At 35.6% G+C, this 22,374-nt stretch overlaps 4 protein-coding genes and 1 long non-coding RNA gene across 10 annotated transcripts; 3 read left to right on the plus strand and 2 right to left on the minus strand.

Annotated features, from left to right (window-relative positions):
• Window positions 1-1,011: 1,011 nt before the first annotated feature.
• Window positions 1,012-4,669, minus strand: LOC109131403 (uncharacterized). Its single transcript, XM_019242382.2, has one exon. The coding sequence runs from the start codon at window positions 4,667-4,669 to the stop codon at window positions 3,515-3,517; it is 1,155 nt and encodes a 384-aa protein (XP_019097927.2). The 3' UTR covers window positions 1,012-3,514.
• LOC104771985 (casein kinase II subunit beta-1) lies at window positions 3,701-7,172 on the minus strand. Of its 4 annotated transcripts, none has more exons than XR_015592743.1 (6): window positions 6,509-7,172; window positions 6,063-6,281; window positions 5,790-5,884; window positions 5,555-5,720; window positions 5,163-5,388; window positions 3,701-4,904 (listed from the first exon to the last, which is right to left on the minus strand). XR_015592743.1 is itself a non-coding variant. In XM_010496621.3 (5 exons), the coding sequence occupies exons 1-5, from the start codon at window positions 6,753-6,755 to the stop codon at window positions 5,258-5,260; spliced, it is 858 nt and encodes a 285-aa protein (XP_010494923.1). In that variant the 5' UTR covers window positions 6,756-7,172; the 3' UTR covers window positions 4,972-5,257. The 4 variants fall into 4 exon arrangements, 2 of the variants coding, with proteins under 2 accessions (XP_010494923.1, XP_010494922.1); XR_015592742.1 differs by having other exon boundaries at window positions 5,790-5,899; window positions 6,509-7,144; XM_010496621.3 differs by lacking the exon at window positions 3,701-4,904 and having other exon boundaries at window positions 4,972-5,388.
• Window positions 7,166-8,841, plus strand: LOC104771986 (uncharacterized). Its single transcript, XR_015592744.1, has 4 exons — window positions 7,166-7,308; window positions 7,843-7,938; window positions 8,214-8,310; window positions 8,454-8,841. It is a non-coding gene; the product is annotated as an uncharacterized LOC104771986 (long non-coding RNA).
• A 246-nt stretch (window positions 8,842-9,087) lies between these two features.
• LOC104771990 (regulator of nonsense transcripts 1 homolog) lies at window positions 9,088-14,536 on the plus strand. Of its 3 annotated transcripts, XM_087504813.1 has the most exons (13): window positions 9,112-9,608; window positions 10,048-10,628; window positions 10,818-11,069; window positions 11,163-11,318; window positions 11,718-11,832; window positions 12,154-12,225; window positions 12,788-12,880; window positions 13,010-13,091; window positions 13,173-13,232; window positions 13,319-13,371; window positions 13,625-13,791; window positions 13,902-14,115; window positions 14,401-14,536. In XM_087504813.1, the coding sequence occupies exons 1-5, from the start codon at window positions 9,569-9,571 to the stop codon at window positions 11,751-11,753; spliced, it is 1,065 nt and encodes a 354-aa protein (XP_087360939.1). In that variant the 5' UTR covers window positions 9,112-9,568; the 3' UTR covers window positions 11,754-11,832; window positions 12,154-12,225; window positions 12,788-12,880; window positions 13,010-13,091; window positions 13,173-13,232; window positions 13,319-13,371; window positions 13,625-13,791; window positions 13,902-14,115; window positions 14,401-14,536. The 3 variants fall into 3 exon arrangements, with proteins under 3 accessions (XP_087360941.1, XP_087360939.1, XP_087360938.1); XM_087504812.1 differs by lacking the exons at window positions 13,319-13,371; window positions 13,625-13,791; window positions 13,902-14,115; window positions 14,401-14,536 and adding an exon at window positions 11,409-11,612; XM_087504815.1 differs by lacking the exons at window positions 11,718-11,832; window positions 12,154-12,225; window positions 12,788-12,880; ... (4 more) ...; window positions 13,902-14,115; window positions 14,401-14,536 and having other exon boundaries at window positions 9,088-9,608; window positions 11,158-11,203.
• LOC104771987 (regulator of nonsense transcripts 1 homolog) lies at window positions 12,023-18,035 on the plus strand. The gene is made up of 22 exons (XM_087504156.1): window positions 12,023-12,048; window positions 12,154-12,225; window positions 12,788-12,880; window positions 13,010-13,091; window positions 13,173-13,232; window positions 13,319-13,371; window positions 13,625-13,791; window positions 13,902-14,098; window positions 14,410-14,787; window positions 14,977-15,210; window positions 15,288-15,458; window positions 15,595-15,645; window positions 15,825-15,920; window positions 16,034-16,084; window positions 16,168-16,286; window positions 16,388-16,559; window positions 16,634-16,755; window positions 16,835-16,906; window positions 16,988-17,059; window positions 17,156-17,222; window positions 17,387-17,529; window positions 17,601-18,035. The coding sequence occupies exons 1-18, from the start codon at window positions 12,023-12,025 to the stop codon at window positions 16,866-16,868; spliced, it is 2,178 nt and encodes a 725-aa protein (XP_087360282.1). The 3' UTR covers window positions 16,869-16,906; window positions 16,988-17,059; window positions 17,156-17,222; window positions 17,387-17,529; window positions 17,601-18,035.
• Window positions 18,036-22,374: the final 4,339 nt, after the last annotated feature.

Here is a 22,374-nt window from a genome sequence, read left to right on the forward strand (position 1 = left end):
TATTTGCCCAAGATCCTTCTCCTTCAAATAACATCTTGTTTCTATTTTTCCATAGAATCCATAAGATCCAAGGGTAGACAAATCTTATATTCCGCGGAGTGGTTTTCACTTGCGATATTTGAATCAAATGATTCATGTTGGCATAGATTGAGTTACCAAAACCTTGCACTGGATATGGTACATTGGATAAGGCCCATACTTGTCTTGCTAATGGACACTGAAATAGAATATGATTGACTGTTTCAGTTTCTTCTTCACACAATTGGCAGCCATTCTTTTCATGTATGTTTCTGGTCTTGAGCCTTTCTTCAACTGCAAGAGCTCCTCTCAAGGCTTTCCACATAAAAACTTTAACTTTTGGAACAGTCTTAATTTTCCAAAGAGTTTCGAACAGTGGACTTAATGAAGGTTTTGTTTCAGCAGTTTTGTAGAGGTTTTGATGAACTTTTCTACTGCTTAGATCATAACCAGACTTTACAGAGTACCTACCACTATTTGTTTTTGCCCAACAAACAGAATCTTCTTGAGAAACCCATGGTCTTTGTTTGGAAATGATTTTTATCTCTTCTTCAGGAAACAATTCTTTCAGTCTAGTCAAATTCCAATTTCTAGTGAAAGGATCTATAAGATGAGAAACTTTCATGTCAATATTCACTAAGGAGTGAAGACTTAAAGCTCTTCTAGACTTCCCATCGAAGATCCATTTATCTATCCATACACTAGTTTTCTTACCATTGCCAATGACACTCTTTAAACCTTCATTTAGCAGATCTCTCCCATGAAGGATGCTTCTCCAAGCATACGAAGGACGAGTTCCGTAAGTGGCATTGAGAAAATTTGTGTTGGAGAAATACCTACTTTTGAAGATTTGCGAGAAGAGACTGTTCTTGTCATTAAGTAATCTCCATGCTTGTTTAGCTAAAAGAGCTTGATTAAAACATTGGAGATCTTTGAAACCAATTCCTCCTAGTTTCTTAGGCATAGATAATTTCTGCCAGCTTAACCAATGAATTTTCTTTGTATTCTGAAAATTATTCCACCAGAAATCCATCATCACGCTTGTCAGATTTTTACAAAGACCAACAGGCAGTTTAAAACATGTCATAGCATACACTGGGAGAGCTATTGCTATAGAATTTAACAGAATGTCTTTTCCTCCTTGAGAAAGTATTTTTGCATACCATCCATTCATTTTTGCTAAAAGTTTGTCTTTGATAAACCCAAACAACTGATGCTTCGAGCCACTTAGACATTCTGGCAAGCCAAGATATTTCCCTGTTCCACCCTCCATTAATATACCCGACTTCATCTTAACCCAGTTCTTAATCTCTGTTTTTACATTCACTCCAAAAGTAATTGTTGATTTATCTAAGTTTATCATCTGACCTGATAATCTCTCATACTTAGATAAACACAACATAATCTCATCACATTCCTCTCTATTAGCCTTGCATATTAATAGAGTATCATCGGCAAAAAGAAGGTGATTCACTGACGGACCTGTATTGTTGAAACTGATGCCTGTAGCTTTTCCTGTTTTTTGTGCTTGATTTAGTAGATGAATCAGAGCTTCCGTACATAGAACAAAGAGAAGAGGAGATAGAGGATCTCCTTGTCTAATGCCTCTTCCTGGTTTAATGAATTCACGTGATTGTCCATTAATCAACACTGAATAAGTTACAGTTGTAACACAGCTCATGATCCAAGCTATCCACTTCTTATCAAAACCTAAAGCTATGAGAATTTCCTCCAAAAAAGTCCATTCTACTCTATCATATGCTTTGGACATGTCAGTTTTGAAGGCCATGAACTCTCTGGCAATCTGATCATTGGTTCTTAAGCTATGCATTATTTCATGAGCAACTAAAATGTTATCAGATACTAACCTTTCAGCCACATATGCAGATTGTGTTGGAGATACAATATCTGGAAGATGCAATTTCAATCTGCTTGAAATAATTTTGGAGATTATTTTATACAAAACCGAGCATAGACTTATTGGTCTTACTTCTGTCATTCTCTGAGGATTTGGAATCTTTGGTATTAAGCAAAGATTAGTATGATTCCAGCCTTTAGACAGAGTTCCTGTGTTAAAGAATCCCAGAATCTCCTTTATAACCTGAGCTTTCACCACTGACCAGTATTTCTGAAAGAAAAGTCCTGTAAAACCATCAGGACCCGGAGACTTTTCACTATTAATAGAGAAGACTGCATTGTATATCTCCTGTTCAGTGACATCCTTAAGTAGATCTTGATTCATTGATGTTGTGACTCTAGGCTGAAACCCCTCCAAATAAGAACTCAGATTGATTGGAGACGAAGTTGTAAATAGCTTTGTAAAAAAAGAAGAAGCAATCTGTCCTTTTTCTTTGTTTAAATATCGCTCTACTCCAGTCTCATCCAGTAAGAACTTCAAAGAGTTTCCAATCTGTTTAGATTTAACTGATGCGTGAAAAAATTGGGTATTTTTATCACCATCTAGTAACCATTTTTCTGAGCTCTTTTGCCTCCAATAAATTTCTTCATCATGAAAAGCAATACTCAACTGTTCTTTTATAGCATTAACTCTTTGCCAACAGGGGTACATGCGACTGACCTGATCGTCTAACTCATTTCTCAACCTCTGAATCCTTGCTTTAGTATTACAATCCGCTGATCTTTTCCACTTACTGATAGCTTTTCTACACTCTGCCATACTAAACATGGATGAATGTTTATCATCTGACCTTTCAGTATTCCAGGAATCTTGAATAACCTTCATCAGAGAAGGATCATTTGCCATTCTTTTATCAAAACAGAATTGCTTTCGTATCCATTCTTGATCATTGATGAATTTCACCAAAACTGGACGATGATCTGAACCTAGTTTCTCAAGAAACCATTGATGAGAATTAGGGAACATTGCAAACCAAGCTGAATTTCCAAAACATCTATCAAGCTTGCATTGAATCCACTGATGATTTCTTGTTCCTGCCCAAGTAAAACTGTTTCCAGACTTGCCAACTTCTTGCATATCACATAAGCTTAGCATCTTTTTAAAATTTCTGAAAGATGATAATGGTCTAAGTGGACCACCTAACTTATCCTTATTAGAAAGGATATCATTAAAATCGCCTATCATACACCAAGCCTCTTTTCTATCAACACCAAACTCACTTATTCTTTCCCATAACAAAGGTCTAAGATGTGAAACCGGATTTCCATAGACACAGGAAATAAACCATCTTTTTTTACCTGAAGAGATTTGTAAATCTAGCAAGTTCTTGTCCCCAAAAAGAAATTTAATATCTAGTTGATTTTTCCAAAAAATAGCTAAACCTCCACTGTTACCCTCTGGTTGCACTGTATAGGCTCTATCATAACCAAGCTCCCTGAAGATCTTTAAAACAAAATCGTCAAAATTTTGAGTTTCCATGAGGAATATTATATCTGGGAAGTGATCCTTTCTCATTTCCTTTAGATGTCGAATTGTCCAAGGATTCCTCAAACCTTGACAATTCCAACTTAATATGCCTTACTCATACATCGGCGGTTCCTCTGGAACCACCGTGTTTTTGTCAAGCTTAAGGCATTTGTATGACGTATTTCTTACTATCAGAGTTTTCCTCTTACAAACTTTATCCGGCTGCTTTTCATTAGTACTAACCTTTTGTTCTTCAACCATATCCTTTGTTGCTTTGTCTTTTTTGATGCAAGGAGATTTTCTTTTTTGAGGGTTTTTCTGTTTGACACTTAATCCCGATGAACTAGCTTCAAAAACACCAGGGTTACATCCCGAGAAAAAGGAAACATCTGAAAATCCTGAAAAGATATCATCATTCTTTTTCTTCAAAGAGACTAACTGATTCTGAAATGAAGGTTCTTTTAAAGCATCAGCTAGCAGTTTAGGAGGAGCTTGTTGAGAAACATCATGATCTGATTCATGAATTAGCAAACCTTTCTGCTTATCCAAGCTCTTTGATGTGGATGGATGATTTCCTACCTCTGATGAGTAATTAAAAGGACATACAGTTTTTTCATGTGTCAACCTTTGACACTGAAAACATCTTTTTCGGATCCTTTCATAATCAAAGCTTATTAAAACTAGTTCTCCAGACGGAAGTTGAACTTCCTTTGAATTTCTTAGAGGCTTTCTGACATCAAGTAGAACTCTAACTCGCACATAGTCTTGAGCTTGAGATTTTTCAGAGTCAAACAGCACCTGTAACACTTTACCGGCACATTCCGCTATTTCCTGAATTGTCTCCTTTGTGTAGTAATTTACCGGAATATTTCTCAGACGGATCCAGACTGGAAGAAACATTAGATGATCAGTTGATGGTTTTACACTCCATCTTTCCATTACGACACACCACTCATCTTGTGTCCAGACTCCTGCTTTTAGGATATCCTCTAAATCATCCTCTGATTTGAAAAAAAACTGGAATTTTTCCTGAGATAAAGCCACACCACGAACTCTATTCTGAATCCTCCAGATTCTGGGCATATCTAATATCCAATTAGACATCCTCTGATTACTAGGATTTAAGAACCTGCCCAGAATACTACAGTAATTCTTTTCCATAGAACAGAATTTCGCTTGATCAGAAAGAACTAGAGGTTTGTCTTCTAATGACATCTCGTAAATTGCTTTATCTAGATCCATTTCTACACCTTTAGAAGAGACCATAGCACCAAATCAAAGCTATGAAGAGCTACAGATGTACTGACTCAGCAATCTTCTGGTTTTGTGAACACGAAGTATTGAGACCCAGAACAGCTAATAGAAGAGAGAGAGAGATGTGATACTCAAAGCCGACAGAACAAGGAGAAATCTTCGGACGGAAGCTCTGCTCAATTAGAGACAATCCCTTTTTGAGAGAGAAGTTCTTAAAGCCCTATCAAAGGGACGGCGTTAATAATTCCTGCAAAGTTTTACAAAAGCTTAAGAAAGCTTAGAGAGAAGGCAGAGAAAATTTTAGAGAGAGAGAGTTGTGAAATCTATAATATAGCTAAAAGAGAGCAATTTGATGACATGATTAATTCTCTGATATCAGATATAACATTAATAAGAAGGAAAACGTAGAAAAATACAGGTTCAAGTTTAACAAACTCATCAAAAGATTTTGGTTTTTTTTCTTTCTTCTAACCATGCTTCTTGATTGCTTCTAATGAGTATGTACCTCAAGACAAATAAAGCCATGACAGCTCTCTTCACCTTTGCCCTTCGGTGATTACAATGCTTTTTGTTTCATGGGTTTTGTCTTTGAAACTTCCTTCACGGTTTGTGTAATTTGAACCCAAACACTCTTTGAACATAGTTTTGTGTTGCCTTTGGTGGTTTCAGATGCCCATAAGTCATCAAGAACAGATGTGGAAACGTTGTCCCAAAGTAAGCTCCATCAATGTCTGTTTATCGTTTTAAGGAAAAACCCAAAAAAGATAACACCTGCAAGATCTATATAAACTCAACATAATAATTTCTTTATGCATTACGAATCCAACTTCAGATTTTTCAGAACTGCATTCATAAATATGTATCAGCAAAAAGTGAATGTGTGGAGAAAAAGGATACTGCCTTGATACTTCGATCGTGGGTAATAAATATCTTCACATTTTGGGCAATATATCTTCACTGTGCTAGATCGAGGTAAATCGGATTGGCCAACCGGAAGACAAGGTTGGCCACAGCAATAAACTCTTGGGCATCTTCCAAAGTCATAATTTTTATACTTGTCTAACTGCAAATAAATAGAAGAATCAAGCGGGTGATGTTTAAGATATGCAAATGGGTTGAAAGATTTGTTTACCATAGCAGCCAACCCTTTGCTTGTCAATATGTAACGAGCATGAATCAGTCCATAAAGCATCTCAGCAGCTGACTCGATCAACTCATTCTGTTCCTCTGTAAACATCTCTCCTGTTACCGACCCAATCCATATCAAACATTCAAGAGACATAATCGTAAAAGCAAAACCCATATTGGTTTCACTACTATTCCTAAATGCAGATTCTGTCCCTAGAGCTAGGCCGCAACAAAAACTAAAACTGAATTGACATAAACAAGCATTAAACAAACTTACCGTGAGAAGATTCAACATCCAAGATCAAATCAAGAGCGTACTCGTAGTAAGGAACTAGACTGCTGAGTCCACACAAGTTGAAGTCATCTTGAATGTAATCGTCATCAACTTCACAAAAGAACTCGTTCCCTCGTAAATTACAGAACCAAGATATCCATGAAGTGTCCTCTCCATCAGACCCACTAACATCTGATTCCTCACTATCTGTATCTGATTCATCTATATTTTTACAAAACAACTCATCAGTCACATCAAAAAACTACAGAGACTTAAACAAATGAATTTGCTGGATTCAGCTCATTGTAATGAGTACAATTCCAATATCTCTATCTCTACAATATCAAAACTTGAATTCCCAAATCAGGAAAGCTAGGTTAAAAGTCTCCTAATCAAACCAAAAACAACAAAATTCCAAATGCAGAAGAAGGCAAAAAAACGAAACTAACCGTCAGAAACATTATTGTTCTTAGAGAGAGAAGCAGAACGCGAATCTCTACTATGGCTATCATTCGACTGCTGCTGCTGCTTCTTCCCCATCAAAACGGAGCTCGCCGTCGCCGCCGTGACGGTTCCTTTGCCTTTACCGTTAACTTGACGAGACGTTGACGGAGAAGGCCGTTCGAGAGCGTCGTTGATCCGTTTACGATCCACAACCTCAGGTCTCGAATTCGCCGTACCTCTTTCTCTATACATGATTCTTCTAAAAAAAATTTACCTAAACAAATCTCTATCTATCTATCTATCTATTACAGGCTAATAATGGTACACGTTTCACCGGCGTGAGAATCGCCGGTGAGGGATTGAGAAATCGACGGCGATTATAATACCGTGAGCTCTTCTTAGGGTTTTTGCGTTTTGTTCGAATCTTTTTTGGTTTCTCTTGCGTTTCGCAACTACCCCTCTCTCTCTGTTTTGTTACACAGACAGAAAGAAAAAGAGATTATTATTATTTTTTAAAAGTTTTTGGTTAAAAAAAAATAAAAAAAGATAATAAGAGGAAAAAAAGAGAATCAATGAATATATGGGCTGGGTTGAGCTATATGTACATTTAAAGTCTAATAAGAAAATATAAAAAAGCGAGACTATCACCGTCTTTGTGTCGTATCTCACAACGGTCTTTGCGATATTGGTATTGTTCAAAGCAATGTGCGATGTACGTTTCTGTCATTCTCATCAAAATCTATCTTTTTCTTTCTTTGGAACGGTGATACTGAGTTTCTTCGAACACCATCTTCATCATCGCCAGGTTTTGTTTGATTATCTTCGCTTTTTTTATTTAGGATATTTTTAGTGATTTTATGTTTATTCCATATATAAATCTCTCTTTTGATTGTTTGATTTTGTGTTCTTAGATTTCAAAATCTCTCTATGTAAGATTCAAAAATATCTTTTTTTTTTTTTTTTTTATTTCAATCGATTCAGAAACCTCTCATTAATTTGAATTTGTATATTGATTCTGCAATTGAATTATAAAAGAAAAAACCTCCTTTTCGCGATTTGTGTTTTCTCTAATCTAATTAGGGTTTTGCTTTCGTAATTGCATTTGATTTCAAAATACGAAACCTTTTGTTTTCAGGTTCATAGTTTCTACAAGTCTTCAAATTTTGCAAATCAAAAGCCCTCTTTTATTTTATCGTATGGAGTTCTTTCAAGGGTTTGATCTTTTTTTTTTTTGTTAAAAATTAAGGTTTCTAATCAAAAGTCTTCTTTCTAATTAAATTCATTTATTTAAGTCTCTGAAGTTTTGATGTGACTGATGAATTGTTTTGTGGAAATATAGATAAATTGTTAGTATGTCTGATGGAGAGGGCACTTCATGGATATTTTGGTTCACTAATCTACGAGGGAACGAGTTCTTTTGTGAATCTGCATCTGAGTAATCAAACTCTACCACTTTTACTCTAGTTCGGCCACCGTGTCGGACTAAAATTTAAGAGGGTGTTATTGGATGGAGGTTTTTAATGGATTTGAATTATTAGTGGATTTTAAAGTTCAATAGATTTCTAATGCATTAGACGAGGATTTGATGTCATTATAGGTGGATTTGAAAAGCATAACTGATGGATTTGAAAGTTACTACTAATGGACTTTTTTTTTTTTAATGTTGAAGGTAAATAAAAAATATTACTTATCTATAAATTGTGTTGTAAGGAACATCGACGTACGCTTCCTCTCTTCCCTATGCATGGTGAAGATCACATAAATGGTGCCAGCTGGAAGAATGGCAAATTGGACAGTCGTGATTGACGTACGCTTCCTCTCTACTGATCTATACGTATTGTTAAATGATACTTGATATTAAAGTTGATGCAGAGCTCCAATGATCTATATGTATTCTTAATCAATGATCTATACGTATTCTTAAATGATACCGTCGATGAACTGATGCAGAGCTCCAATGATCTCCCATACCGTCGATGAACTAAGGATGGCAAGTTCAACTGAACATGATGACGATGATGACGGTTATGACGGTGATGACGATGATGATGACGGTTATGACGGTGATGACGATGATGACGACGGTTATGACGGTGATGACGATGATGACGACAAAGACGAAGACGATGATGACGACGAAGACCAAGAACGATGATGACGACAATGACGAAATGACTAGATGTTATCGATCGGGAGAAATATTTATGAAAAGTGTGAGAGATGAAATACTTAAAAATTGTTAGGATTGTCTTTGTTCATGTTTTGGATGTAAAATACTTTAAAATCTAAAGTGAAACAAAATCTATTGAAAATAGAATAACAGCAATTTTGTAAGTGATTTAAAATCATCCAACAAATATTAAATCCAATAACAACAAATTTTAATGTACTTTTTCAAATACCAAATTGAATAACGCTGGATTTCAAAATACATCAAATTCTTTTAAAATCCATTATTCAATAACATCCCCTAATTGTTAACCTCACTGGAAAGGGCCCAAAACGTGAAGCCCATAATAACACATAGACCACGGCGCGTGTAAACAACGCACACCTTATTATGTTTTTTTTTCTTCTTTCCCACGCGCCCCTCTTTCTTCTTCTCTCTAAACTTTTTCTTTTTTCTTGTTGTAAGGGTCCGTTTTCAACTAGCCCTAACTCTCTCGTTCGTACTTCGTACTGGAGAAAGAAAAAAAAGCAATTGAAGAAGAGACGAGTCAAAGAGCGACATGATCGTAACCAGGGAGCTTGATTTCTCCCCAGATTCTTTTCTAATGGATTCTCAACAGAGCGATCGTTTAATAAGCGATCGGTTTATACCTCTATACAAAAACAAGCAAACATATCATAACGCAGTAATGTGCGCCGTTTTAATAAGGGCTTAGAATGAAGATATGGGCTGGGCTATAAGTTCATTTAAGCCCCCACCAATACATAAAAAATAAAAGATAAGCGAGAGAGAGAGAGATCACCACAGACCGTCTCTCTTTGTAAATTCTTCACAACGGTCATCAAAATCTCAATTCTTTCTTCTTCTTTTTTTCCTCTTCGGAGCGGAGGAGAAGATGCTTCGAGCACCATCTTCAATTCTTCATCGTCTTCAAGGTTTTGTTCTTCTGAAATTATTTGGGGTTTGTTTTATGGCATATACATACAGGGCGGAGCCTTCTTTCGATTGTGTGTTCTTAGAATTTCGAAATCTCTCTACAGAAACTTGGATTTAGACTTCTCTTTTTCTTTCTTTCTTTCTTTTTTCAATAGATTCAGAAACCTCTCTCATGAATTTGAATTTGTATGTTGATTCTGCAATTGAATTTTAAAAGAAGAAAAAAAAACCCCTTTTTCGCGATTTTGTGTTTCCTCTCTTTAGGGTTTTGATTTCGTGAGTATGTTTTTTTTCCTAATGTTCGTAAATCTTTCGTTTCAGGTTACATAGTTTCTACAATTCTTCAAATTTCGCAATTCCAAAAGCCCTCTTTTATTTTATCGTATCAAGTTCTTTCAAAGGTTTGATCTTTGTTTTTTTGTTTTTGTTACAAATTAGGGTTTCAAATCAAAAAAGCAATTGAAGAAGAGACGAGTCAAAGAGCGAGACGATCTTTTCTAATGGATTCTCAACAGAGCGATCTCTTTGACACCGTATCGCAGCCTGACACGGTGGCCGACGCGTATAACTTTTTGGAATTCGATACTCAAGGTGATTCGGAGTTTGATTACCCGGAGTTTGGATCACCGACGGCATGGCCTACCCCATCTGATTCTATTTCCATCGCTGACGCTTCCGATCGTGGTGGAGGAGGAGCTGCCGCGGATCATCATTCCGAGGCTTCGTCTCCTTCTTCCCTCTCTGCCGGTGCCGGTAATGGTGCAAAATCGGGACGTGGTGGTGTTAGTAGTAGTAGTCAGGTTGATGCATTGGCCGCTGGTATCGGAAATTTGAACTTGGAGGAGACTGGAGATGATGATGGTTTCGATTATGGTCAGAATGATTTCACGGAGCACGCTTGTAAGTATTGTGGTATCTCGAACCCTGCTTGTGTGCTTAGGTGTAATGTGGCTTCCTGTAGAAAGTGGTTCTGCAATTCAAGGGGGAACACCTCGGGCTCGCATATTGTGAATCATCTGGTTAGTAATCTGTGTTTTTCTTTCTCGTCCTTCCTTTGTGGAATTCATTTTATGGACGTGTTGTGGTTAAGGCTGGTGGTATTATGTATCTAGTTTGCTTTGTTTACTGAACCATTGTTATGAGATATTCTGTAATTGCGATGAATTTACCCTTCTAAACAATATTTCCTTCTGTTGGTTATTTTTAAGGTTCGAGCTAAACACAAGGAAGTTTGTCTCCATAGAGACAGTCCACTAGGGGAAACAATTCTTGAATGCTACAACTGTGGGTGTCGAAATGTCTTTCTCCTCGGTTTCATCTCATTAAAGACAGACAGTGTCGTCGTCCTTCTCTGTAGAGATCCTTGTTTACATGTTAATGCCCTCAAGGATATGAACTGGGACCTAAGTCAGTGGTGTCCCTTGATTGACGATAGGTGTTTCCTCCCCTGGCTTGTTAAGGTTAGTTTCTGTCCTTGCATTTTTCTTCTTTTCAAGACATGCTCATGTGAGAGCTATTATTAACTCTTTTTTTTACATGTCCCATCAGAGCAGGAACAGCTGCGGGCACGCCAAATTAGCGCACAGCAAATAAACAAGATAGAGGAATTATGGAAGACAAATCCGGATGCTACTCTTGAAGACCTTGAAAAACCTGGTGTAGACGATGAACCTCAGCCTGTTCAACCTAAGTATGAAGATGCATATCAGGTATAGATTTTCTCAGCCTTATATGGAAAAAAAAAAGTAACTCTTTGTTAGAGAAACCGCAAGTTCATCATGCCAAATTACTGGATGTAGTCAGTCTTAGTATTATTCTTTACACTAAGACTGCTTCTAGCACAAACAAGCGCCCACCTGAATATATCTTACTGGAGTCTGGATTCACACTTCGTGATGTCATGAATGCATGCAAGCAAAATCCCTTGGCTACACTAGAAGAAAAACTTCGTGTGGTAGTTGGACCAACTTTAAGGAAATCTAGCCTGTGTTTGAATTGCCAAGGTTACTGATTGGTTCATTGGTTTGTGCAAATATTATACAGACTGCTTTCACTTGTTTCTTTTTCTCTTTATAAAGAATAGACTGGTTACATCCAAATGATTGCAGGTCCAATGGTTGAGCCTTGTGATACAAACTCATTAGTTTTGTGCAAATCGTGTTTGGAGGCTAAGGAGTTAGAAATCTATAACAGTCCTTCTAAAGCAAATGATGCTCTTAACGGGTATGGCTTATCTGTCTTTATTTATCGCAACAACCTTTTCTTTGCAGTTGAATCATGTGAAATTAAGATGGGCATACAATTATCCTTTTCAGTTAGTTTTTCAGACTGGGTGGAAAGTAAAATGTATAACTCAGGAATAATGATTTTCTAAATAAGTAATGTGGATTACGAGCTGTACATCCTCTATTATATGGTTGTTTATGTAGAATTCTATAAGTACTAACATGCATAACTTTATTTCCGGATATATCTAATACACCAATAAATATGTTAACCTTTATCTAATTGATTGATTTTAATTCTGTTCCCAATTTTCAACAGTTCGTCTAGGCCAAGTGTGGCTCCAAAAACTATCCTTAGTGGGTCAAAATCCAGTCCTCGCCAAAGTAACAGGTGAGAAAAACTAACTAGAAAGTGAGTATTATTGTTATGTGGATGGTGCCATTTCTTTGATGGTTGTGCTTCCTAATTTTATTTTGTTGCATTTTGTGTTTCTGCTGCCTTTTATATTATAATTAGCTCACAATTTGCCATTATCATTCTAGAAAATGATTAAATAGAATGTAATATTGGAACTGTGCCATATACTCTTTAGTTGTACATTGGGGTTATTGGCTAAGCTAAATTTATCTTGTTGCATTTTGTGTTTCTGCTGCCTTTTATATTATAATTAGCTCACAATTTGCCATTATCATTCTAGAAAATGATTAAATAGAATGTAATATTGGAACTGTGCCATATACTCTTTAGTTGTACATTGGGGTTATTGGCTAAGCTAAATTTATCTTGTTGCATTTTGTGTTTCTGCTGCCTTTTATATTATAATTAGCTCACAATTTGCCATTATCATTCTAGAAAATGATTAAATAGAATGTAATATTGGAACTGTGCCATATACTCTTTAGTTGTACATTGGGGTTATTGGCTAAGCTAAATTTATCTTGGAGTTCCACAGGTCACCCAAGCCAGGTGTGGTTCCAGGAACTATTCTGAGCGAGTCAAAATCCAGTTCAATCAAAAGCAACAGCCAAGGGAGACTAACCAGAAAGTGAGTAGTGTTGTTATAAGTGTGACAACACTTTTCCAATGCATCTATGGTCTAGTGCTAGATTGTCGCCTTCCTTTCCGTCTGTCATACTTATATTAGTTCTCAGTCTATCTTTTGTCATTTTGAAAGGGATGTGCGGCTGCGCAAACTTGTTTTTGAGGATGATATACTGCCAGATGGTACCGAAGTGGGTTATTTCCTTGCTGGAAAGGTTAGATCTACATGGAAATCGGCTTTTTTTCCATCCCGTTTTGTAACTTATTCTTCTTTAACCATTTTGATCATTGTGCAGAAATTGCTTGTTGGCTATAAGAAGGGATTTGGGATACATTGTTCTTGTTGCAACAAAGTGGTAAGTTCTCTCTAACATCAAACTAGCTTTCCTGGCATTAAAGTATATAGGGCTCTGAAGCAGCCTTTATTATGTTTATGGCACAGGTCAGTCCTTCATTGTTTGAGGCCCATGCTGGCTGTGCAATTCGTCGGAAGCCGTAAGTTCCTTTCAACTATTTTCATATTTATGCTGTAATAGTAATGGGTCTATACCTGTTCTACTACTTCTTTTTAATCTCCAATTCTGATATAATTAAACTTGAGTAACTTAGTATAATAATTTGCTGTAATACAAGAGATCAAGGATTATACTGAAGCTACGCGTACAAGTTGTGGATCCTTAAGATCATTAATTGTGTGAGTCACAGAGAAATTGTTGTTTCAACTAGTTCATCTTCTGTTGATGATCAGGTTTCAGCACATTTATACAACCAATGGGGTCTCTCTTCATGAACTATCAGTAGCACTATCCATGGACCAGAGGTTTTCCATCCGTGAAAATGATGACCTTTGCAGTATCTGTAGAGATGGAGGCGAGCTCTTATGTTGTGATACCTGTCCAAGATCATATCATACAGGTTTAATATCTGCCATTTTCTCTATGTTTCTTTGATAGAATTCTCCTATTGCTCCTTTTAAAAAGTTTTTGGAGCGTCAACTTCTAATCTGTCTGTTTTGGTTTATCTAGTATGTGCTTCTCTCCCAAGCCTTCCGAGTGAGAGGTGGTCCTGCAAATATTGTGTGAATATGGTTGAAAGAGAGAAGTTCGTGGATAGCAATCGCAATGCCATTGCAGCTGGGAGAGTTCAGGGAGTTGATGCAATTGCTGAGATAACCAAAAGATGCATTCGAATAGTCAGCTCCTTTGAGAGCGAGCTCCCAAGTGTATGCGTGTTGTGCAGGTGAATATCATGTTTTTCTCTTATTTCAAGTATCTTGGTGGTTTCCTTTTTAGTGTCTCGTTTAATGTCTTACATAATTTCCTGTAACAACCTTACAAAAAATTGCAAGTTGTAGTTTAATGAGGTCTTATTTGGCTAATATATTATCGGGTCCTATATTATCCTATTTCTTTTCCTTCATGTTTCTAATTCATATATGTATATCTAACTAAATTAATACATTGGCTGCTTCTCTCCTAATTGAAACCGAACTTGACCTTTACTTACTTTTCTATGCTGGTGCAGAGGTCATAGTTTTGGTCTGATTCTATTTCCATTGCTGACGCTTCCAATCGTGGTGGAGGAGGAGCTGCCGTGGATCATCATTCCGAGGCTTCGTCTCCTTCTTCCCTCTCTGCCGGTGCCGGAAATGGTGCAAAAGCGGGACGTGGTGGTGTTAGTAGTAGTAGTCAGGTTGATGCATTGGCCGCTGGTATCGGAAATTTGAACTTCGAGGAGACTGGAGATGATGATGGTTTCGATTATGGTCAGAATGATTTCACGGAGCACGCTTGTAAGTATTGTGGTATCTCGAACCCTGCTTGTGTGGTTAGGTGTAATGTGGCTTCCTGTAGAAAGTGGTTCTGCAATTCAAGGGGGAACACCTCGGGCTCGCATATTGTGAATCATCTGGTTAGTAATCTGTTTTTTTCTTTCTCGTCCTTCCTTTGTGGAATTCATTTTATGGACGTGTTGTGGTTAAGGCTGGTGGTATTATGTATCTAGTTTGGTTTGTTTACTGCATCATTGTTATGAGATATTCTGTAATTGCGATGAATTTACCCTTCTAAACAATATTTCCTTCTGTTGGTTATTTTTAAGGTTCGAGCTAAACACAAGGAAGTTTGTCTCCATAGAGACAGTCCACTAGGGGAAACAATTCTTGAATGCTACAACTGTGGGTGTCGAAATGTCTTTCTCCTCGGTTTCATCTCAGCAAAGACAGACAGTGTCGTCGTCCTTCTCTGTAGAGATCCTTGTTTAAATATGAACTGGGACCTAAGTCAGTGGTGTCCCTTGATTGACGATAGGTGTTTCCTCCCCTGGCTTGTTAAGGTTAGTTTCTGTCCTTGCATTTTTCTTCTTTTCAAGACATGCTCATGTGAGAGCTATTATTAACTCTTGTTTTACAGGTCCCATCAGAGCAGGAACAGCTGCGGGCATGCCAAATTAGCGCACAGCAAATAAACAAGATAGAGGAATTATGGAAGACAAATCCGGATGCTACTCTTGAAGACTTTGAAAAACCTGGTGTAGACGATGAACCTCAGCCTGTTCAACCTAAGTATGAAGATGCATATCAGGTATATATTTTCTCAGCCTTATATGGAAAAAAAAAAGTAACTCTTTGTTAGAGAAACCGCAAGTTCATCATGCCAAATTACTGGATGTAGTCAGTCTTAGTATTATTCTTTACACTTATCCTTTCTGGTGGTTCAGTATCAAAATGTGTTTGCACCTCTAATCAAGCTTGAAGCAGACTATGAGAAGGTGTGTATTTAGTAATTCATAGGTTTTTTGGGGATTATTTTTCATGTCCCATTTATACTTGTTATGTTGGGGCTTATCATCTTGATTCTGCTGTAGATGATGAAAGAGTCTCAAAGCAAGGAAAACCTCACAGTTCCCGATTTGATTAGAACATTTCCCGATTTGAACTTTTGATGCAGGAGGAAAATGAATTACGATTGGTGCCGGGTGATGAACTACGTCTGCGCTACTCAGGAGATGCTGCTCATCCAGCCTGGCAATCAGTTGGACATGTGGTATACCTCTTTCTCGGTTTTGTTAGGTTTACACAATATTTGTTCTGTTAGTAGGGTGGATCCTGTAATTGATATAGTGTTTAGGTCCTTAACGATTTTAAAAAATCCTCCAGATCAAGCTAACGGCACAAGAGGAGGTTGCTCTTGAACTCCGAGCTAATCAGGTCTGTTTAATTCCATTGTTAGTTAGCTTTGCTCTTGACATCAACATGTAGAGATATGTTCAATTTTACTTACTCGTCTGCAGGGAGTTCCGATTGACGTGAACCATGGATTCAGTGTTGATTTTGTTTGGAAAAGTACAAGCTTTGATCGAATGCAGGGAGCAATGAAGAACTTTGCGGTATATGAAACAAGTGTGAGTGGGTAAGTTCGTCAACGGAAAGCCTATCTCCTTCTTGGTGCGTGTCCGTTTGTCACTTCATGCTAATTTAACCACTAAATCACTCTGTTTGTATTCTTTGAAGTTATATTTACCATCAGTTGCTCGGACATGAAGTTGAGGCGCAGATGGTTCATAACACACTACCTAGACGTTTTGGGGTACCTGGTAATCAATTGCTTTCAAGTTCACAAAGAATGTTTCTCGTAACTGTCTTCTTGGAACTTTCAGAATCGTTTTGGAGCCCATTTACTTTGGTAACAAAATGAGTAATTAATGTCTGTTATCTATAAAACGGATTTATAACAGGTTCTATCGTATCATTGAGCAGGTTAATGCGGCAAAAAGTGTCCTTCAGAAGCCCATCAGCTTGATCCAAGGTCCGCCTGGCACGGGTAAAACTGTAACTTCTGCAGCAATTGTGTATCACATGGAAAAACAGGCCAGGGACAGGTAAAGCTGTTTTTTATCGACCCCCTTAAGATGCTTTTTGTAAGTTGACTACCAGATATTTATTATTACTGCATGACAGGTTCTCGTTTGTGCCCCAAGTAATGTTGCTGTAGACCAACTAGCTGGAAAAATTAGTGCTACTGGTTTAAAGGTAAACTCTTGAACCTCCGCGGTCCAGTTTATCTATAAAAGGTTATACTGCTTCTTTTGAATCTTCCTACTATGATGTCAGGTTGTTCGCCTTTGTGCAAAATCAAGGGAGGCTGTAAGTTCTCCTGTAGAGCATTTAACCCTTCACTACCAGGTTAGTAAACGTGGTGACACGCTGTAACTCTCTGATTCATTCTGTCCCTTTTATCTTCTTTTTTTGAAGATAATTCATATAAGTGGTTGCTTTCAGGTACGACATTTGGACACATCTGAGAAGAGCGAGCTGCATAAGCTACAGCAGTTGAAAGATGAACAAGGTCCCGCATTTTCAACTTGTTGACATCTTCAAATTTTCATTTACATTTCTATTGCCGTTTCTTGTAATTGATCTGATGAACTTTCTTGTTGTGCTTGCACCCTGTGACAATTGAAGTGATCATAGCTTTTAAACTATTTGCTTTTTGTATTTTATTATCACTAGGTGAGCTGTCGAGCAGTGATGATAAGAAATACAAAAACTTGAAAAGACCAACAGAACGTGAGATAACCCAGAGTGCTGATGTCATATGCTGCACGTGTGTTGGTGCTGCTGATCTTCGGTTGTCAAACTTTCGATTTAAACAGGTTAGCAATATTTACTTAATGTTGAGCATCTTTAATTGTATGGAAACTGATATGCCGTTCCTCTCTGATAGGTACTTATTGATGAGTCTACTCAAGCAACAGAACCTGAGTGCCTTATTCCTTTGGTCCTTGGAGTAAAACAGGTATTGGGGTTCCAGTGAACTGACTTGTTATCATTATTTGCTAACAGAGAGTTTCTGCAAGCATGTGTTTATCACAGTAAGACTTGTCATATAATTGTCTCCAAGTAAGGCAAGCAAGTGTTTATCACAGTAAGACTTGTCATGTAAATTGCCCCCAAGTAAGACAAGCAAGTGTTTATCACAGTAAGACTTGTCATGTAAATTGCCCCCAAGTAAGACAAGCAAGTGTTTATCACGGTAAGACTTGTCATGTAAACTGTCCCCAAGTAAGACAAGCATGTGTACACAGTAGCACTTGTCATGTATTGTTGCCTAAGAATGTGAATGAAACAGAGATATATGTCCTTAAGCATGTGTTTAACATAGTAAGACTTGTCACATGATCTCTGCGATTATCTTTTATTCATTGCTGGCTGGGCAGCATGATAATAAGGATTCAATATTCTGCTTAAAAGATCTCAATGATCTGCTATGAAAATTTTGAGTTTAAAACTCTCAATGATCTGCTTATTGATGGAGATATATTCAATGATCTGCTTAATGATAAAGATAATATTCAATGATCTGCTATGAAAAATTTTGAATTCAAAAACTCTCAATGATCTGCTTATTGATGGAGATATATTCAATGATCTGCTTAATGATAAAGATAATATTCAATGATCTGCTATGAAAAATTTTGAGTTCAAAAACTCTCAATGATCTGCTTAATGATGATATTCAATGATCTGCTTAATGATAGAGATATATTCAATGATCTGCTTAATGATGAAGATATATTCAATGATCTGCTAAGAAATTTTTTGAGTTTAAAAACTCTCAATGATCTGCTGCTTATTGATGGAGATATATCAATGATCTGCTTAATGATGGAGATAATATTCAATGACTGCTTATTGATGGAGATATTCAATGATCTGCAATGAAAACTTTTGAGTTTAAAAATCTGCTTAATGATGCAGATAATATTCAATGATCTGCTATGAAAAATTTTGAGTTTAAAAACTTTCAATGATCTGCTTATTGATGGAAATATATTCAATGATCTGCTTAATGATAGAGATAATATTCAATGATCTGCTTACTAATGAATATATATTTAATGATCTGCTATAAAAACTTTTGAGTTTAAAAACTCTCAATGATCTGCTTGTTAATGGAGATATATTCAATGATCTGCTATGAAATATTTTGAGTTTAAAAACTCTCAATGATCTGCTTGTTGATGGAGATATATTCAATGATCTGCTTAATGATGGAGATAATATTCAATAATCTGGTATGAAAAATTTTGAGTTTAAAAACTCCCAATGATCTGCTGAATGATGGAGATATATTCAATGATCTGCTTAATGATGGAGATAATATTTAATGATCTGCTTAATGATGGAGATATATTCAATGATCTGCTTAATGATTGAGATAATATTCAATGATCTGCTTAATGATGGAGATAATATTCAATGATCTGCTATGAAAACTTTGAAGTTTAAAAACTCTCAATGATCTGCTTGTTGATGGAGATATATTCAATGATCTGCTTAATGATGGAAATAATATTCAATGATCTGCTTAATGATGGAGATAATATTCAATGATCTGCTTAATGATAGAGATATATTCAATAATCTGCTATGAAAACTTTTGAGTTTAAAAACTCTCAATGATCTGCTTGTTGATGGAGATATATTCAATGATCTGCTTAATGATAGAGATAATATTCAATGATCTGCTAAGAAAAATATTGAGTTTAAAAACTCTCAATGATCTGCTGTTTATTGATGGAGATATATTCAATGATCTGCTTAATGATGGAGATAATATTCAATGATCTGCTTATTGATGGAGATATTCAATGATCTGCTATGAAAACTTTTGAGTTTAAAAACTCTCAATGATTTGCTTGTTGATGAAGATATATTCAATGATCTGCTTAATGATCGAGATAATATTCAATGATCTGCTATGAAAAATTTTGAATTTAAAAACTCTCAATGATCTGCTTATTGATGGAAATATATTCAATGATCTGCTTAATGATAGAGATAATATTCAATGATTTGCTTAATAATGAAGATATATTTAATGATCTGCTATAAAAAATTTTGAGTTTAAAAACTCTCAATGATCTGCTTGTTGATGGAGATATATTCAATGATCTGCTATGAAAACTTTTGAGTTTAAAAACTCTCAGTGATCTGCTTATTGATGGAGATATATTCAATGATCTGCTTAATGATGAAGATAATATTCAATGATCTGTTATAAAAAATTTTGAGTTTAAAAACTCTCAATGATCTGCTTAATGATGGAGATATATTCAATGATCTGCTTAATGATGGAGATAATATTCAATGATCTGTTTAATGATGGAGATAATATTCAATGATCTGTTTAATGATGGAGATAATATTCAATGATCTGCTTATTGATGGAGATATTCAATGATTTGCTATGAAAACTTTGAAGTTTAAAAACTCTCAGTGATCTGCTTGTTGATGGAGATATATTCAATGATCTGCTTAATGATGGAAATAATATTCAATGATGTGCTTAATGATGGAGATAATATTCAATGATCTGCTTAATAATGGAGATATATTCAATGATCTGCTATGAAAACTTTTGAGTTTGAAAACTCTCAATGATCTGCTTGTTGATGGAGATATATTCAATGATCTGCTTAATGATGGAGATAATATTCAATGATCTGCTAAGAAAAATATTGAGTTTAAAAACTCTCAATGATCTGCTGTTTATTGGTGGAGATATATTCAATGATCTGCTTATTGATGGAGATATTCAATGATCTGCTATGAAAACTTTTGAGTTTAAAAACTCTCAATGATCTGCTTGTTGATGGAGATATATTCAATGATCTGTTTAATCATGGAGATAATATTCAATGATCTGCTTAATGATGGAGATATATTCAATGGTCTGCTAAGAAAACTTTTGAGTTTAAAAACTCTCAATGATCTGCTGCTTATTGATGGAGATATATTCATTGATCTGCTTAATGATGGAGATAATATTCAATGATCTGCTTATTGATGGAGATATTCAATGATCTGCAATGAAAACTTTTGAGTTTAAAAACTCTCAGTGATCTGCTTGTTGATGGAGATATATTCAATGATCTACTTAATGATGGAGATAATATTCAATGATCTGCTATGAAAAAATTTGAGTTTAAAAACTCTCAATGATCTGCTTGTTGATGGAGATATATTCAATGATCTGTTTAATCATGGAGATAATATTCAATGATCTGCTTAATGATGGAGATATATTCAATGGTCTGCTAAGAAAATTTTTGAGTTTAAAAACTCTCAATGATCTGCTGCTTATTGATGGAGATATATTCAATGATCTGCTTAATGATGGAGATAATATTCAATGATCTGCTTATTGATGGAGATATTCAATGATCTGCAATGAAAACTTTTGAGTTTAAAAACTCTCAGTGATCTGCTTGTTGATGGAGATATATTCAATGATCTACTTAATGATGGAGATAATATTCAATGATCTGCTATGAAAAAATTTGAGTTTAAAAACTCTCAATGATCTGCTTATTGATGGAAATATATTCAATGATCTGCTTAATGATATAGATAATATTCAATGATCTGCTTAATAATGAAGATATATTTAATGATCTGCTATAAAAACTTTTGAGTTTAAAAACTCTCAATGATCTGCTTGTTGATGGAGATATATTCAATGATCTGCTATGAAAACTTTTGAGTTTAAAAACTCTCAGTGATCCGCTTATTGATGGAGATATATTCAATGATCTGCTTAATGATGGAGATATATTCAATGATCTGTTATGAAAATTTTTGAGCTTAAAAACTCTCAATGATCTGCTTGTTGATGGAGATATATTCAATGATCTGCTTAATGATGGAGATATATTCAATGATCTGATATGAAAACTTTTGAGTTTAAAAACTCTCTATGATCTGCTTGTTGATAGAGATATATTCAATGATCTGCTTAATGATGGAGATAATATTCAATGATCTGCTTAATGATGGAGATAATATTCAATGATCTGCTTAATGATGGAGATATATTCAATGATCTGCTATGAAAAATTTTGAGTTTAAAAACTCTCAATGATCTGTTTATTTATGGAGATATATTCAATGATCTGCTTAATGATAGAGATAATATTCAATGATCTGCTATGAAAAATTTTGAGTTTAAAAACTCTCAATGATCTGCTTAATGATGGAGATAATATTCAATGATCTGCTTATTGATGGAGATATTGAATGATCTGCAATGAAAACTTTTGAGTTTAAAAACTCTCAGTGATCTGCTTGTTGATGGAGATATATTCAATGATCTGCTTAATGATGGAGATAATATTCAATGATCTGCTATGAAAAATTTTGAGTTTAAAAACTCTCAATGATCTGCTTATTGATGGAAATATATTCAATGATCTGCTTAATGATAGAGATAATATTCAATGATCTGCTTAATAATGAAGATATATTTAATGATCTGCTATAAAAACTTTTGAGTTTAAAAACTCTCAATGATCTGCTTGTTGATGGAGATATATTCAATGATCTGCTATGAAAACTTTTGAGTTTAAAAACTCTCAGTGATCTGCTTATTGATGGAGATATATTCAATGATCTACTTAATGATGGAGATATATTCAATGATCTGTTATGAAAATTTT

Source organism: Camelina sativa, chromosome 20, assembly GCF_030686135.1.
Source record: "Camelina sativa cultivar CO46 ecotype springtype chromosome 20, ASM3068613v1".
NCBI classification, from domain to species: Eukaryota; Viridiplantae; Streptophyta; class Magnoliopsida; order Brassicales; family Brassicaceae; genus Camelina; species Camelina sativa.